This window comes from Lutra lutra, chromosome 2, assembly GCF_902655055.1.
Source record: "Lutra lutra chromosome 2, mLutLut1.2, whole genome shotgun sequence".
Classification (NCBI taxonomy): Eukaryota; Metazoa; Chordata; class Mammalia; order Carnivora; family Mustelidae; genus Lutra; species Lutra lutra.
The window spans coordinates 75,766,368-75,781,760 of NC_062279.1; the positions used below are offsets into that span (position 1 = coordinate 75,766,368).

Here is a 15,393-nt window from a genome sequence, read left to right on the forward strand (position 1 = left end):
GACTTGGCTAAAGTAAGACAGAGAGAAAGGAGGAAATGCCAATAAAGGGGTGTGTTGGTGAGCTAGGGTCCATGGAGCCATAATCCAGCTTGCGACCTTTTGAGAAACTGTAAGTCACTTTGAACCATCCTTTGAGAGAATGGAAAATCTAGAGCATTTAGCCACTGACTTCAGTCCAAGAATTGTCCCCAGAGGTTTTAATTTATGCCACACTTTAAGGTTGTGTCTGTGTGTAGCCAAGTGAGAACACGTGGTACCAAAGACCCAGGGCATTGAACCCAAGAGGTACAAGCACTCAAGTGGGAATCAGTCAGTGCCCAGGTGAACTCAGAGAAAGCCCGGGGGATGGCGTGGGCATTAACAGCATCTGCCACAATAGCCAAGACTACAGCATCTGCCCTACCACCAAACTGAATACGTATCAACTAATACTGGCTATGAGTTGTTTGAAGATTCTTGATGATTCTTGAAGAAATCATCATAAGGATGAGTTCTAGTTCCTTCAAAATACTTAAGGTTTATAGACATAAATGCTATTTGATTCCTTCTCATGGTGGACCAAAAAACCCTCCAAAGGGAAGCTGCATGTTTTTTTTAACATTCTGTGTTATTATTCATTGACAAATTACTTTCTTGTTGTGGAAAATACATTTGCTCAGACCTGTGAGATGATGAAAGTTTTTATTATGATTATGTCTGTTTCACCTTCCTTTCCTTGTACAGCTTCATAGAATGGTCTTCAACATGCCATTAAGTAGCCTTGGGTAGCCATTATGGTGCTCAACGTATTTTGGATCGCTTTTATATCATCAGTGATCTGAGGTCACTTTTGGGCTTCACTACTTTTTTTTTTTTTTCTAAAGAGAACGTTTGGTAAATTTCACTTTATTCAGCGACTGCTATGTGCAGAACTCGCTACTAACATCAATGGTTGTGTGTGGGATAAGTGGTGTGCAATCTAATAAAACTTACTGTTTACTGCATAGAGTACAGAAATGCTTGTTTTTTACAAAAATTGGCTATATACCTGTTCAGTGGATGCAGAAATGAAGTTAATCTGGATTTAAAAAATTGAAAAAAATGAGTTTTGATCGAAATATTGAAGGATACAATCAAAAATGGACTGGTGTTCAAAGATGACATACAAATATTAAAAATGCAGTGTTTATGGATTGATAGGGAAGCCTCTGAAAATTACAAGTCAGAAATGTGCAGATGTAAATCAGTCTGTGGGAACACGCTGAGAACACCATACTTCCCCCTTGGCCCCCGTGTCCTCTGCCTAGAATATTTTTTAATCCTTCTATAATAACTCCTGCTTGCCTTTTAGATTGGCTCAAGTCTCATCTCCTACAAGAGTTTCCTATGAGTCTTTGACAAATTGCCACAAACCTGTTGAATTAAAACAGCACTTTATTATCTTATGGCTTTGGAGGTCAAAGTCAAACATGGGTCTCACTGAACCAAAATCGAGGTGTCAGCCGGGCTGCGTTCCTTCTGAAGGGTCTAGAGGGGATCCCATTTTCTAGCTTTTTCCATCTTCTAGAAGCCTTGGTCCTTGGTGAGGGACCCCCCCTTAGTTTTCCTCCTGTGTAAAGGAGAAGTATATTCCCAGGTGGGTAACAAATGAAAGAATGAGATTCCTCATCCCAAACCTCTGTTCCAGCACCTACTCATGAGAAGCAGCACTGACTTCTCAGCTTCCTTATCGCTGATATGGAAATAATCACGGCAATCAACACACTCGCTTCTCGTGAGTATTAATGAACGGACAAATGAAAATTCACCTAGAGTGATTGGCACATCCTATTCATTCAAAACTGTTAGTTGTTACAGTTTCCCCCTGGTGAGATTATTGTAAGGATTTAGGAGGTAGTTGACAAAGCCACAGCAAGATGCCTGGCAAGTAGCCAATTCTCAGCACATTCTAGCCTTTGATTTATCAGCATCATCTGTATTAAATACAAGAGGTTGAGAAGTCAAATTCAGTGAAGAAGATGCATTTCGAAGGCAGGAGTTTGGTGAAATGTGCTCAGCTTTATGCTAACAATCTGAAATTTCAAGCTCTGTTTTTCTCAGCCTCCATACGGTCACAGGGTTAAAAGATATGATAGGTCAATAATGTTGTGATGGACGGATTTTATTAGTTTCCGTGATGAAATAATAATAGTAATAACTATAGGCTTTTAAATATTACAAAATGTGGGGGGCCTGGGTGGCTCAGTGGGTTAAAGCCTCTGCCTTCAGCTCAGGTCATGATCCCAGGATTCTGGGATCAAGCCCTGCATCGGGCTCTTTGCTCAGTAGGGAGTCTGCTCCCCGCCCCCCACCGCCTGCCTCTCTGCTTACTTGTGATCTCTGTCTGTCAAATAAATAAATAAAATCTTTATATATATATAAATATATATATACACATATATATATACATATATTTATATTACAAAATTTTTTCACATATATTATCTCACAGGTCCTTGATGTGACTTCACGTTATTCCCAGGCAGTATCTAGCAGTCTAATGGCTATTTGATTATTTAGACTTCCCAGATTTTTATCTTCCTTATCCCATAATAGCCTTTATGTCCTTTGTATTATAGAATATTCAGATGTTGCCCCCTGTTTCCAAGGCAAATGGAAGCATTCCACTCAAATGTTTACAGTAAATAGAACAGAAACTTGTGGAATCATCTTCCTCTCTCATAAATGAAGCAACAGCAAAGTGGCAGAGCATCTCAGCTGTTCCAAGTTCCTCAAATAAGTTTTACTTTTGCAAAACGAACCCTCTGACTTCCTATACGTTGTGAGCTGCGTTGTGAGCAACATGACCGGCAGCCACGTTTGTTGCAATTTTTTAAATATGTGGAAAAAAAGCAAGATCTCGACCATGTATTACCTCAACCAAGATGCCAAATTATCTAACTTGTTTCTCCAGGCCAGCAGCCCGACAACAGGGACAGCTCCCAGGAGCCAGTCGAGATTGTCTGTCTGTCCATCCACTCAGGACATCTGCAGGTAAGTGCTCAGCAAATGATCCTATTTAATCTCGTTTAAACCAATGTTCTGTAGTCTTCTTTCATGGTCCCAAACTGTGTGGCTCTTGCTTCTGCCTTACATTGTCCATGGACAATTTATACTGGCTTAATTTTTCCCCTTTAGCACCTTTTCTTCATTTGATCTTTATTTACCAACGTCTGGTCATTCTGCCATTTTCATCATTCTCTCTCTCTGTTTTCCTGTGGCTCTCCTCTCCATTCCCATCTCCCATCCTTTGCCTGCTGCTTTGTCTAGATCTGCCATCTTGCATGACATGTCAGAAGATGCGTTTGAGCAATGCACCCCTGTCGTGGTGCTGAGCCCTGCTAGGAAGGAGTCTGGTAAGAAATCAGTAAAACAGAGGCCTAGGAGGAGGAGGAGGGCCTCTGAGAGATATGAGGCTGCAGAAGAACAAACAAAAGGGAGAAGAAATGATTTTCCCCTCAAAATCACAAGTGCCAGATGGAGCGAGCTTTACGCTACTTCTTCAGATTCATCTTCCACAGATGAGACTCACTGGATTCAGGCGAAAAGAAGAGCCCAAGTTAAATTCCGACTCTCACGAAGAAGAAGGAGAAATGGCAATAAGCCATGTGGAAACGCAGCTGGGCCTTCTGCTCCTCATGGAATGGATCTGGTAGATGTGGAAACCACAGGTAAAAAGCAAAAAGAGCTGAATGACTGTGAGGGTTGCTCTTTAAATCTCTGCAGAGGAAAAGGCACAAGGTGCCAAGAATGCAGTCTTTCTCACCCACGGGGATCCTTTGAGATTAAGAGGTTCTCAAGGGAGCACGAGGAGAGCAAAGGCAGATACCACCACAGGGATCTGCGGCTCTTGCCCCGTCTTGGGCAACATGAAACAATCCAGAAAAGATCTTCAGAAGCAGATTCCAGCACTGATATATTGGCAGTAGCAGAAGACAGCAAGTATGTGGACATGGCCGGGTTCCGGGTGAATAACTCTAAGCAGAAGCCTCCTGCCACCTACCATGACCAGTCTGATAATTTAAAAATATGCAGGTCAGTCACTATAGAGAAAGACGTGATGCCATCCACATGCATTTCTTCCCACTGTGAGTTAGGGGTGTGTTTGACTTCTCCCCTCACAACCTAACATGTAATCATGCTGTTATTTGTCTGGTTTGGTCTAAGGTGATAAAACAAGAAAAGGCAGGTGTGGGAATGAGAAGAAATAATAGGGAAGCATCCCTGGGTTTGGAAGCTATTCCAGAATAGAATTAGATTTCCCCTTTACCTTTCCCTTAATAGGACAGTGATTTATCTTGGTAAATGGACTGACAAACCAGTTGGATCTGGTACCCATTCTAGTTAAGATAAGACCAGTGGGGGGTGCCTGGGTGGCTCAGTGGGTTAAGCAGCTGCCTTCAGCTCAGGTCATGAGCTCAGGGTCCTGGGATCGAGCCCCACATCGGGCTCTTTGCTCGGTGGGGAGCCTGCTTCTCTCTCTCTCGTTGCCTGCCTCTCTGCCTACTTGTGACCTCTCTCTGTCAAAAAAATAAATAAATAAATCTTAAAAAAAAAAAAGATAAGACCAGTGAAAGAAATATGAGTGAGAGTGTATGAAACCTTAGATCCTTTAATGCAAATTCAGTGAACTGTTAGCATCCTGACAGAAAGATATTTAACGGTTGGGTTTTTTAAGGTCAGATTTTTTTAATCAGAAAAATCTCTACAGTTGGTGCTAATTTGTTCTCCGATTGTCTGACTCAGCGGGGTAATTCAAGACCGAAAGGCCACAGAAACAGGTCATGGACGTATCAGTGGGGTGGCCGGAGCCTTCAGGGAAGGAGAACACATTAACTTTAGTGATAATCATGTACTAAAATGTTTCAACATGTGGATATTTCATAGCTATGAGACTCCTTTCTTGCTCTTTTTTCCAACCATATACATTTTCAAAATAATTTAAAGTGAGTAAGAATTATAGGAATACCCATGCTAGTATGCATAAATCAGATGATTTTAAACAAAACAGCTAGTTTTACACGTTGTATCCCGTAGTCATTTAAGTTGGTTAAGTGAAGTTTTGTTACATCATGCTTGGTTGTTTGGGCTAGTTTTATGACAGTTAAAGTTACTTTATAACACATGTATGTGTGTGGCCCGCCAATAACGTGACCCCAAGAATGCTGCCCGTGTCTATTTAAGACAGGACAAGGAAATTTGAGGTCTGGATATAAATAATAATAGTTTGTTTCTCAGAAAGTTTTATAACATTTTCCTAAAATGCTCACTGATTTGTTCATTCCAGCACCTGTTATATGCATCAGTTCTTGGCATTGGAAATATCATAGTGCCTGAGATTAGAGCTTACAGTCTGAGGGGAACAGAGAAACCAAAGAAACTATTTCACGGTTGATACATAATTACGGTCGTGATGAGGAATATGAAAGCACATAAAAAGAAAGCCTCACCTAATCTAAGAGATCAGAGAACTCTCTTAAAGAGGTGACAATCTGACTGAGGCTCAAAGAATGACAAGAATTGATCAAGGAAAGACTGGAAGAACCACTGAGGCAGAAGGGGCCACTACACCAAACCAGGAGGAGGGAAGGAGTTTAGCCATCCAGGGAACTGAAAGTGAGACACTGTGGCCTGGGTGTGATGGTTGCAGGGAGTGGGTAGTGGTTTGGGAGGGGAGAGGGGAAGAGAGCCATGTCCAACATGCTCAGACATCACAAAGAATTGACACCATTTGATTTATATATTAATGTAAGTTTCTTGGAATCTTTGGAATATGATTTAAGTATGACTTGTCTAAAATATTGGGGTATGGAATAAAACAGTATTTCCAGTCTAAACCAAGAACTCCCCATGTACAGCCATGTGTTGTCATTCCCCAAATCTACTTCCAGCATAATTTAATGAAAGAAGCTAGTTGTGGGCTTAATGGTAATTGGAGAAAAAAGTAATGCTTGCAATTAAAGTCATAGTGGCTGATTCTCCTAACTTAAAAGCACTGCTCTGGAGGAACATTTTCAAAGACAGGATATTTAACTTAGACTTCTAGTAATGGAAGTGTGATCGATGGGCCCATAGTTATTATTTCTTGCTGCAGGTTATCATCAAAATATACCCACTAAGCAAATACAGGGACTGCGTATTATACTGGACGCTGAGAGCAAAAAGCAACAAAAGAGGTGATTATTCCCTTAAGTGGCCTGTTATCTAGTGGGAGAAATTGAACACACACCTGAAAAGATACAGATTCAAGATAGTACAGGGTGAATAAAAAAAAAAAGTCATACTGCAGAAATTTGAAGACAGAAAAACTTCTGAGAGCTGGAACAATCTGGAAACCCTGGTAAGAGGTGGGATTGGGACAAAGAAAATGAGAATTAGATTGGCAGAACTGCATGCCAGGCATTGCAGGTGCCCAGAGCAGGGCAAACACCATGAGCCCAGACAGAGATGAGGGAGTGACACTCTGCACTGAAGAATTTTGTGTGAACTTATATGACTAGGTGGAAGAGTTTACATAGATAAAAACTAAAAAAAAAAAAAAAAATTAAAGACCTTGTAAAGAAAACATACATATCTTTCCAAAGAGTTTGACTGTGTTCTATACATGTTTGTTTTCCTGCTGCCTCAGTGGGCCTTTGGATACCGAAGAGGCCACCTCAGAAACTGAGAACAGATCAAGGGGATTGTGTTCCCCTTCGCCCACCTTCCCCCGAGAGTGCATGATTATCTCTGTATATAATGAGGTTCTACATAATATCCCTTTAAGAAAAATTATTTCGCTGCAAAAAAATAATACAGACCAGCCTTTGTGCAATAAAACAGGCCTAATGAAGAATAACATATACAGTCACAGTGTCTCTGGGGGTGTATTGGGAAAGAGATCTAGATTTAGGAGAACAAGTTGCAACAAGGGAGAATGTATCCTGCTTTGTGGTAAGTAGGATTAGGATGATAAAGGGTAATGAAAGGGAGGAACACATGGCATGCTGTCATTCCACCCAGGGATGGGAAACAATCCTGGTGCTTGGAATGGGTGAGAGCATAAGACAAAGGAGTCAGGGTGACTCCAAACCTTGCAACTTGGGAGACAGGAAATGCTGCTGCTACTGACAAAGGCAGAAGAGGCCAGAGGGAGATGGTTTGGGAAAGACATGATGAGTTCCATTATAGGCAGGCTGTTTGTAGTTGCAGTGACATTGCGGGGTCAGCTGTCCAGCACACTGAGACATGTCCCTGAGAGGTAGGAAAGCAGTCACAGTCACAATTCTGTAGAATTGTTCAAGCATTCCTGAACTATACACAATTCACCACAAAACAACTGCATATTTGCAGTTGTTATTAACATGACATATTAGCATAGGGCAATAGCATGAAGAGGCTAATAACAAAAATCTCCTGAAGGCCGGGGAGCACATATAAACTGGGGTATCATTCTCAGTCAGGTGATTGAGATGCCTGGGAAGTGAGTGAAATCTCTGAATGAAATAATTTATAGGAAAAAGGCCTCCAGATGGACACAGTCTGAGCACCAGTGTCCCCTGTGCAAGGGAGAGAGGCGGCAATTGCCTAAGAACTTGCACTCCGGCTGCTTCAGACATGCATGGGCAGAACCAGCCTCGGCCAGAACCACAAAGCAGAAGAAGCTCCCAGACCCTTCCTCCTTTTCTGTTCCTGGCATTTGGTCCCTTCAAGGGCACGCTATGCTCTTTCTCACCTCATCAAAACCTTATTCGGAGAAAGTTTCTCTATTAGCCAATTAGAGCTTACAGGGAATTTAAGTCGTGCTGTTAACACCCATAGCGTATGGTGGGAAAGGCTTTACTTTTTTCATTTGAAAAAAAGGAGGTTTAAAATATGGGTTAGATCATGTTAGCCCACGTTTGAGACTTTTCAGTGGCCTCTTAATAGCCCTCAGTGGTAACTTCAAAATCTTTGATATGATTTACAAATCCATTCATGATCCCTCTATCAGATCTGCCTCTCCAGATTCAACGCCCATCATTAATGAAGACCTGTTCATACTGGTCTGTCTTCAGTTCCCTGAAAGTGCCAGGCCTATCCCTTTCAGGGCCTAGAATGCCTTCACATTACCCTCTCTGCCCTTCACCAGAATAACTCCTACTCATTCTTTTTTGTTTGAAATGTAATTTCTTTAGGGATACCTTCATGATGCTCAATACTCAAGTCTTCTGGGAATCACTTCCATAGCATAATTTTAATTGCTAATATGTGGGTGTTTTTGTGATGAAATGTTTCAGATTTATTCCAGTGTCCACCATGCCTGGACCAGTGCCTGACAGAATATATTCAACATACACTTTTGGAATGAGTAGAATTAGGGAAAATGAGTTTTTCCAAGGGAATTATTCTTACAATGTAAAATGATAGCACTAAGAAGTAAATGACTTCATCTGCTATGGAACCAGCATACAAAGCATACTGTACACCAGCTGTGCTCAGACTTTAGTGGACATTAGCATAGACCACAAGACTTGTTAAAATGTAGATTGTTGGCAGTGCCTGGGTGGCTCAGTCAGTTGGGCGTCTGCTTTTGGCTCAGGTCATGATCCCAGGGTTCTGGGATCAAGCCCCACATTGGGCTCCCTGCTCAGCAGGGAGTGTGCTTCTCCCTCTACCTCTGCTGCTCCCCCAGCTTGTGTGCTCTCTCTCTCTCTCACTCTCAAATAAATAAATAGATAAGTAAGTAAGTAAATAAATAAATAAATAAATAAATAAATAAAATCTCTTTTAAAAAGTACAGATTGTTAGACCCACCCCAGAGTTTCTGATTCCTTCTCTGGGATTGAGTCCATGAATTTGCATTTCTAAAATGTTCCCAAATGATACAGGTGTTGCTGATCTAAGGGGCCACATTTTTAGAACCATTGCTCTATGCTACATTTCTCCTGGGCCTTAGGTGGGAAGAGAGGACAAGTAATTGCAAGGACGAGTTTGGGGGTGCCTCAGTGGTGCAGTCAGTTGAGCATCGATTCTTGATTTCGGCTCAGGTCGTGATCTCAGAGTGGTGAGATGGCGCCCCACGTTGGGCTCTGTGCTCTACGTGAAGTCTGCTTAAGACCCCCTCCCCCGGGGCGCCTGAGTGGCTCAGTGGGTTAAAGCCTCTGCCTTCAGCTCAGGTCATGATCCCAGGGTCCTGGGATCAAGCCTCACATCTGGCTCTCTGCTCTGTGGGAAGCCTGCTTCCTCCTCTCTCTCTGCCTGCCTCTCTGCCTACTTGTGATGTCTGTCTGTCCAATAAATAAATAAAATATTTAAAAAAAAGACCCCCTCCCCCTTTCCCACTACCCCTCCCCCCTCTCTAAACAAATGAGTAAATAAATAAATAAATAAGAAAAGATGAATTTGGGAAGCATAATTATAGTTCTTTGTCATATTCTATTGAAGGCTGACACAAAGCAAAGTTAGGTTACCTTCTTGTAGTTTACGCTATTGTACCAGTAAGTGCTGGTCATCTTACTAAAACCATAGACTGACAAAGCCCCAACTTTACCAGGAACTCAGATGTCATGGTTTGCCTATTGTGTCTCTTCAAACCCACTTCCTCGTTGCAACTACCCCCATTTTTATCAGTGAGTTCACAAATACCCGGAATTTCTAGTTTTTGATTATTTTCCTCCTGCATTGGTTATACCCAGTCTCTAAACAAACCCCATCATCTTTCCCTTCAGATGTTGTTTTTGGTTTGTGCCCTCTTCCTCACTGCTAATGTCCCAGTTTGATCCTTCTTTATTTACACTTCTGTTCTTTCTCCACATCCAGCCATCAGCCTACTACCTCTTTTGGTCAGGACTCTTCTACCAGGTTAAAATTGACTGAAACCAATTCAAATGAGCTTAAGCAAGAAAGGATGTATTAGCCACAGACATAGGAAATCCAGGTATACAGATGGCTTCAGAGGCTGCAGAGATTCAAACAATGTGGTTCTCTTTCTCTGTGTGTTCTCATTTTCTTCAACTGCAGGCAAACTTCCTCTGTACAGCAGAGGGAAGAGACAGTGTGGGCAGAGATAGCTTTAGGTTTACATTTTACCAGACATGACTTAACAGAAAAGAGAAATGTTCTCTTCAAGCAGTTACACATTCACTCCCAGGGATGGAATAGAATTAGCCTGCCCTAGGTCACATTCTTGGGCTGATCGTGGTCACCAGGGGCCTTGGGCATTATGCCCAGACGTGCCCTTAGATGGGAAGGTTGGATTTAAAATGTGACTATTGGCAACCCCTCCAGGACCTTGTGAATTGGGGAAAAGACATTTCAGTAACAAAAATAATAGCATCAGTACCAGAAAAGGTGGTACAAGAATTCTAAGCAGGAAAAAACAAACAAAAGAGTAGCACTGAACTACCATCCAAGTGGCTCTCCCCCTTCCCAGTGTCTTTCTCTTCCTCTCCAAATGCCCACATTTAGGTAGACTTCAACACTCATCTCATTTTTATCCTTTCCATAAAGCTTGCCCAGATTATCGTGGTCCAAAGCAATGTTTCCTTTCTTCAGTTTCCCATAACCTCTTGTAGTTGATTTACTTAGAATTCACCTATTTTCGGGCGCCTGGGTGGCTCAGTGGGTTAAGCCACTGCCTTCAGCTCAGGTCATGATCTCAGGGTCCTGGGATCGAGTCCCGCATCGGGCTCTCTGCTCAGCAGGGAGCCTGCTTCCCTTCCTCTCTCTCTGCCTGCCTCTGTGCCTACTTGTGATCTCTGTCTGTCAAATAAATAAATAAAATCTTTTAAAAAAAAAAAAGAATTCACCTATTTTCTAACGTCTTCATGTATGTTAGTTCTGTTTCCTATAGACTAAGCTCCTTGAAGTAGGAATTATGTCTTTTCCTCTTCTGGGCTCTCTACAGTACTCAGAATAATTCTAGCATATAGCAATTGCCCAAAAAGAATTCTTGAAATGGCTTCAAAATTAGAGGATGCCAAAAGAGGAGATACAAAAACTATGGGAACAATGCAAACTGAGTGGTACAGGGCAAAACAAATAAAATATATTTAATTCCATCAATGGCTTATTTAAAAGAGGAAGACCCCAAAATAACTCCTGATAATGATCTAGTCTAGCTTGGGTTGGATGGTGAGTTTGAAGTTACACTTTATATTGTTTTGCTAAAGCCTTCATTATGCATATTCTCATTTTAAGTTTTTTGAGGAAAATGAGAAAGTGGTAAAAATCATCTATTTTTTTACTTGTTTAATTCTTACAAGTTGCAATAACTTTGTACCAGGTGTGGGAAAATGGAAAGAGAATATTTCTAAAACTTAAAATTTTCCTAATAGAAAACTACTTTCTGAGTAGTTTTGATGTTTTTAACAAATGGTGCAATTGTAAGATTGATTTAGATCACAGTGAACAACTATATTTTGGGAATTTTAATCTGTAACAATGAGTGTTCTAGAGGCTGGAAATACAGTGGAAAATATGGCAATGGTCCCATCCCTTATTAACTTATATTCCAGTTTGTAAAACAAATAATTTAAGAGGCAAATGTAAACAACAAACAAACCAAAAAAACCATGAATGAAGCTAAAGGAACATATTGCATCTAATAGAACAAAACAAGTTTCCCTGAGAAACTAATAATCAGGAAGAAATCCAAAGGAGAATAAGTTAAGCAGAGAGAAGGGGTAACCTGTTCCAGGAAAAGGATATGGCATATATGAACCCACAAAGATGAGTGAGATCAGGCATAAAATGATGTCACTCTGGCCTTGCATCAAGTAGCAGGAGGGGATGGTAGTTAACCATGGAGTTCTTTATCAACAATAGGTAGGAGTTTAGACAGTATTTTAATGACAAGGGTAAATTTTTATAGACTTTTAAGGAAAAGAATGACACTGTCAGCTTAGTATTCTGGAAGACCACTCAAGCTGCTTTTGGAAAACAGACTGGAGAGGGAAAGACTGAAGGGAAAGGAAACCAGTTAGACACTGCTCTGGAGCACCTGAGGGGCTCAGGTGGTCAGGCATCTGCCTTTGGCTCAGATCATGATGCTTGAGTCCCCATATCGAGCCCCATATCAGCCTTCCTGCTCACCAGGGAGTCTGCTTCTACTTTTGCCCCTCACCTCACTCTCTCATGTTCTCTGTCTCTCAAATAAATAAATAAAATCTTAAAAAGAGAGAGAGAGAGAGAGAGAGAAACAGCTGTGTCCCAGCAAAGAGCTGATGGTGGCCGTAGAGTAAAAAGAAGTCGATGGAGGGACACCTGGGCGGCTTGCTCTATTAAGCCTCTGACTCTTGGTTTCAGCTTGGGTCATGATTTCATGGGTCATGGGATCAAGTCCTGAGCACCCCCACCTCCAAACACAACACTCAGCGGGGAGTCTGCTTGAAGATTCCCTCCCACTGCCCCTCCCCGCCTTGCGGACATTGCATGAACTCTCTCGCTTTCTCAAATAAATACATAAATCTTAAAAAAAATAGTTTAAAAAAAGTAGATGGATTTTTAAGGTATTATGAAAGTAAATCAAACAAATCAAACAGGATTCAATGATAACTTATATAGGTATCTGATCTCAAGTTTCCGATTTAGAAAATGGTAGATTATAGGATCCTTTACTATTGAGAGAACACACTGCTTGAGAGACAGATTTAAAAGGAGGAGATGAGAGGTGAACTTGGTCCTGCAACCACTCTGGAAAACAGCCTGGAGGTTCCTCAAAATGTTTGAAAATAGAACTACCCTATGACCCTGCAATTGCACTGCTGGGTATTTACCCTAAAGATACAACATAGTGATCCGAAGGGGCACATGCACCCGAATGTTTATAGCAGCAATGTCTACAATAGCCAAACTATGGAAGAACCTAGATGTCCATCTACAGACGAATGGATAAAGAAGATGTGGTATATATACACAATGGAATACTATGCAGCCATCAAAGAATGAAATCTTGCCATTTGCGACGACGTGGATGGATGGAACTAGAGGGTATCATGCTTAGCGAAATAAGTCAATCGGAAGAAAGACAACTATCATATTGATCTCCCTGATATGAGGGAGAGAGATGCACATGGGGGGGTTGAGGGGTAGGAGAAGAGTAAATGAAACAAGATGGGATTGGGAGGGAGACAAACCATAAGTGACTCTTAATCTCACAAAACAAACTGAGGGTTGATGGGGGGGGGGGGTTGGGAGAGGGCGTGGGGTTGGATATTGGGGAGGGTATGTGCTATGGTTGTGAAGTGTGTAAACCTGGCGATTCGCATACCTGTACCCCTGGGGATAAAAATATATGTTTATAAAGCTGTAAAAAAAAAAAAAGAAAGAAAGAAAGAAAGAAAGAAAGAAAGGATGAATACCCAAGTTTGTAGCAACATGGACGGGACTGGAAGAGATTATGCTGAGTGAAATAAGTCAAGCAGAGAGAGTCAATTACCATATGGTTTCACTTATTTGTGGAGCATAACAAATAGCATGGAGGACAAGGGGAGATGGAGAGGGGAGTTGAGGGAATTGGGAAGGGGAGTGAACCATGAGAGACTATGGACTCTGAAAAACGATCTGGGAATTTGAAGGGGTGGGGGTGGGAGGTTGGGCACCAGGTGGTGGGTATTGTGGAGGGCACAGATTGCATGGAGCACTGGGTGTGGTGCAAAATAATGAATACTGTTATGCTGAAAAAATAAAAAAATTAAAAAAAAAAAAAAAAAAAAAAGAAGTATCCAAAGGATTTTGAGATTGAGAAGCACAAGGAAATACTGCTATAATATGTCTACTAAGTCTAAAAGGATCTGAACCCAGTCAAATGTAATAAGGTTTTTTTAATCATTAAGACATAAAAAAAAAAAAAAAAAAATATTTTACTTAAATATTTTCTTGTGTATTTTGATACCTGAAATACATTCTTTTAATCCTATATGTAGAATTTTTGTTAATTTCTCTTATTGATCCATTAATTTATTTGTAGAAATTTGTTGATAGAAAATCTAGGATTTTCTATAGAGACAAGTATATTCTACTTAAGAGAAAAGGATAGATCAATACTGATGTTTGCTTTCTATTTCTTGTACTTTTCCTGTCCCTGTGATTTCTGGCACAGGCTATACCACACAGGTCAATGAGAAATAGAAGTGGTGGTACATGCACTCCGTGCCGTCCACAGTCTTAAAGAAAATGGAAGTTTGTTGATTTACACGTGATTTTTCCAAAACAATAGGAGGCAGAATCACCGAAGTAGAATAATAATTTTTAGTCAAAAAGGAACCTGGTCTCAGTTGGTTGCTGTATTAGCTGCAGAAGCTGTGATCGTTCCAAACGAGATTTGAACAAATTCTGCAGAGAGGCAGACCGCGTTGGAATAAAATGTATCTTTAAAGTAAAAAAAAAAAAAAAAAAAAAAAAAAAAAAAAGGAGGAGATGAGTTCAGTTTTATACATAACAGTTTGAGGCACAAGACAATTATCCACGGAGAGACATCCAGAAGAGTTCAGAAGAGGCTTTTGCAAGTTTACATGAAGATTAGGAAGTCTTGAGCATATAGGTGGTGAGTGTCAAAATCTCCAATGGAAAATCTATGAACTGAGCAGATGAGGGTATGAAGAACCCTGGAAATAGCAACATTTAATGGCCCTGAAAGAAGAAAGAAGCCAGCAGAGAGAAGGAAGACAATGCCCAAAGAGGACAAATGAAAACCCAGGACTATATAAAGGAGAAAGAGAATGTCACAAATAGAGGAAGAGATGAATTCAGATGAATTCGTCTAGATGAATTCATGTTTTTAATTTGAAGAATCTTTGAGTTCAGAGAGAGAGAGAGAGAGAGAGAGTAGTTGACGATGAAGAAAACTGATCAGAATTTTGTTTCTTAAGGTCCCACAGGGAATAGGAAAGGATGGGACCCAAAGACCAAAATAAAAGGATTGCCATGGCAAGGAAAATAAGTATGATTTTCTTTGCAATAGAAGTAAAAGAGGAAATCACAGATGCAGGGACAAATGTAGATCTACAGATTATATAAGCAGATATGATATATACAGATACAGATATTTTATGTACAGATACAGCTACTATTTCTTTTTGATGACCTTATAGAGCAAGGGGGTTGGTTGCAGGGTTATACAACAGTGCAATCTGAATTTCAGATAACAACAAATAATTTTCTAATGGGACATACACATACTACAAAAGTACTCATTATTTATCTGAAATTCAAATTTAACTGGGTTTCCCATATATTTTTGCTTAGTGTGGCAGTGCTAAGCATAGCAAGATAGAAAAGCATTGTTAGAAGTCCTGTTGAGGCCCATAACTATGAGTTCATATGGCCACAGATGGCAGGAAATCTACCTTTCCTCTACAGTATATCATTCATACACAGATGCAACCAAAGAAGGCAATTGTACTTGGACCTACG

General features: G+C 40.7%; 1 protein-coding gene across 3 annotated transcripts in view; it reads left to right on the forward strand.

The window, feature by feature from the left end:
* Window positions 1-15,393, forward strand: part of MARCHF1 (membrane associated ring-CH-type finger 1) — a 315,834-nt gene that overhangs the window by 220,533 nt on the left and 79,908 nt on the right. Inside the window, exons 3-4 of one of the 3 annotated variants that reach the window (XM_047717754.1) lie at window positions 2,933-3,012; window positions 3,289-4,053. In XM_047717754.1, coding sequence (XP_047573710.1) covers window positions 2,933-3,012; window positions 3,289-4,053 — 845 coding nt within the window. Of the gene's footprint in view, window positions 1-2,806; window positions 3,013-3,288; window positions 4,054-15,393 lie in introns of those variants that run through there. The other 2 variants (XM_047717752.1, XM_047717753.1) reach the window with 2 other exon arrangements.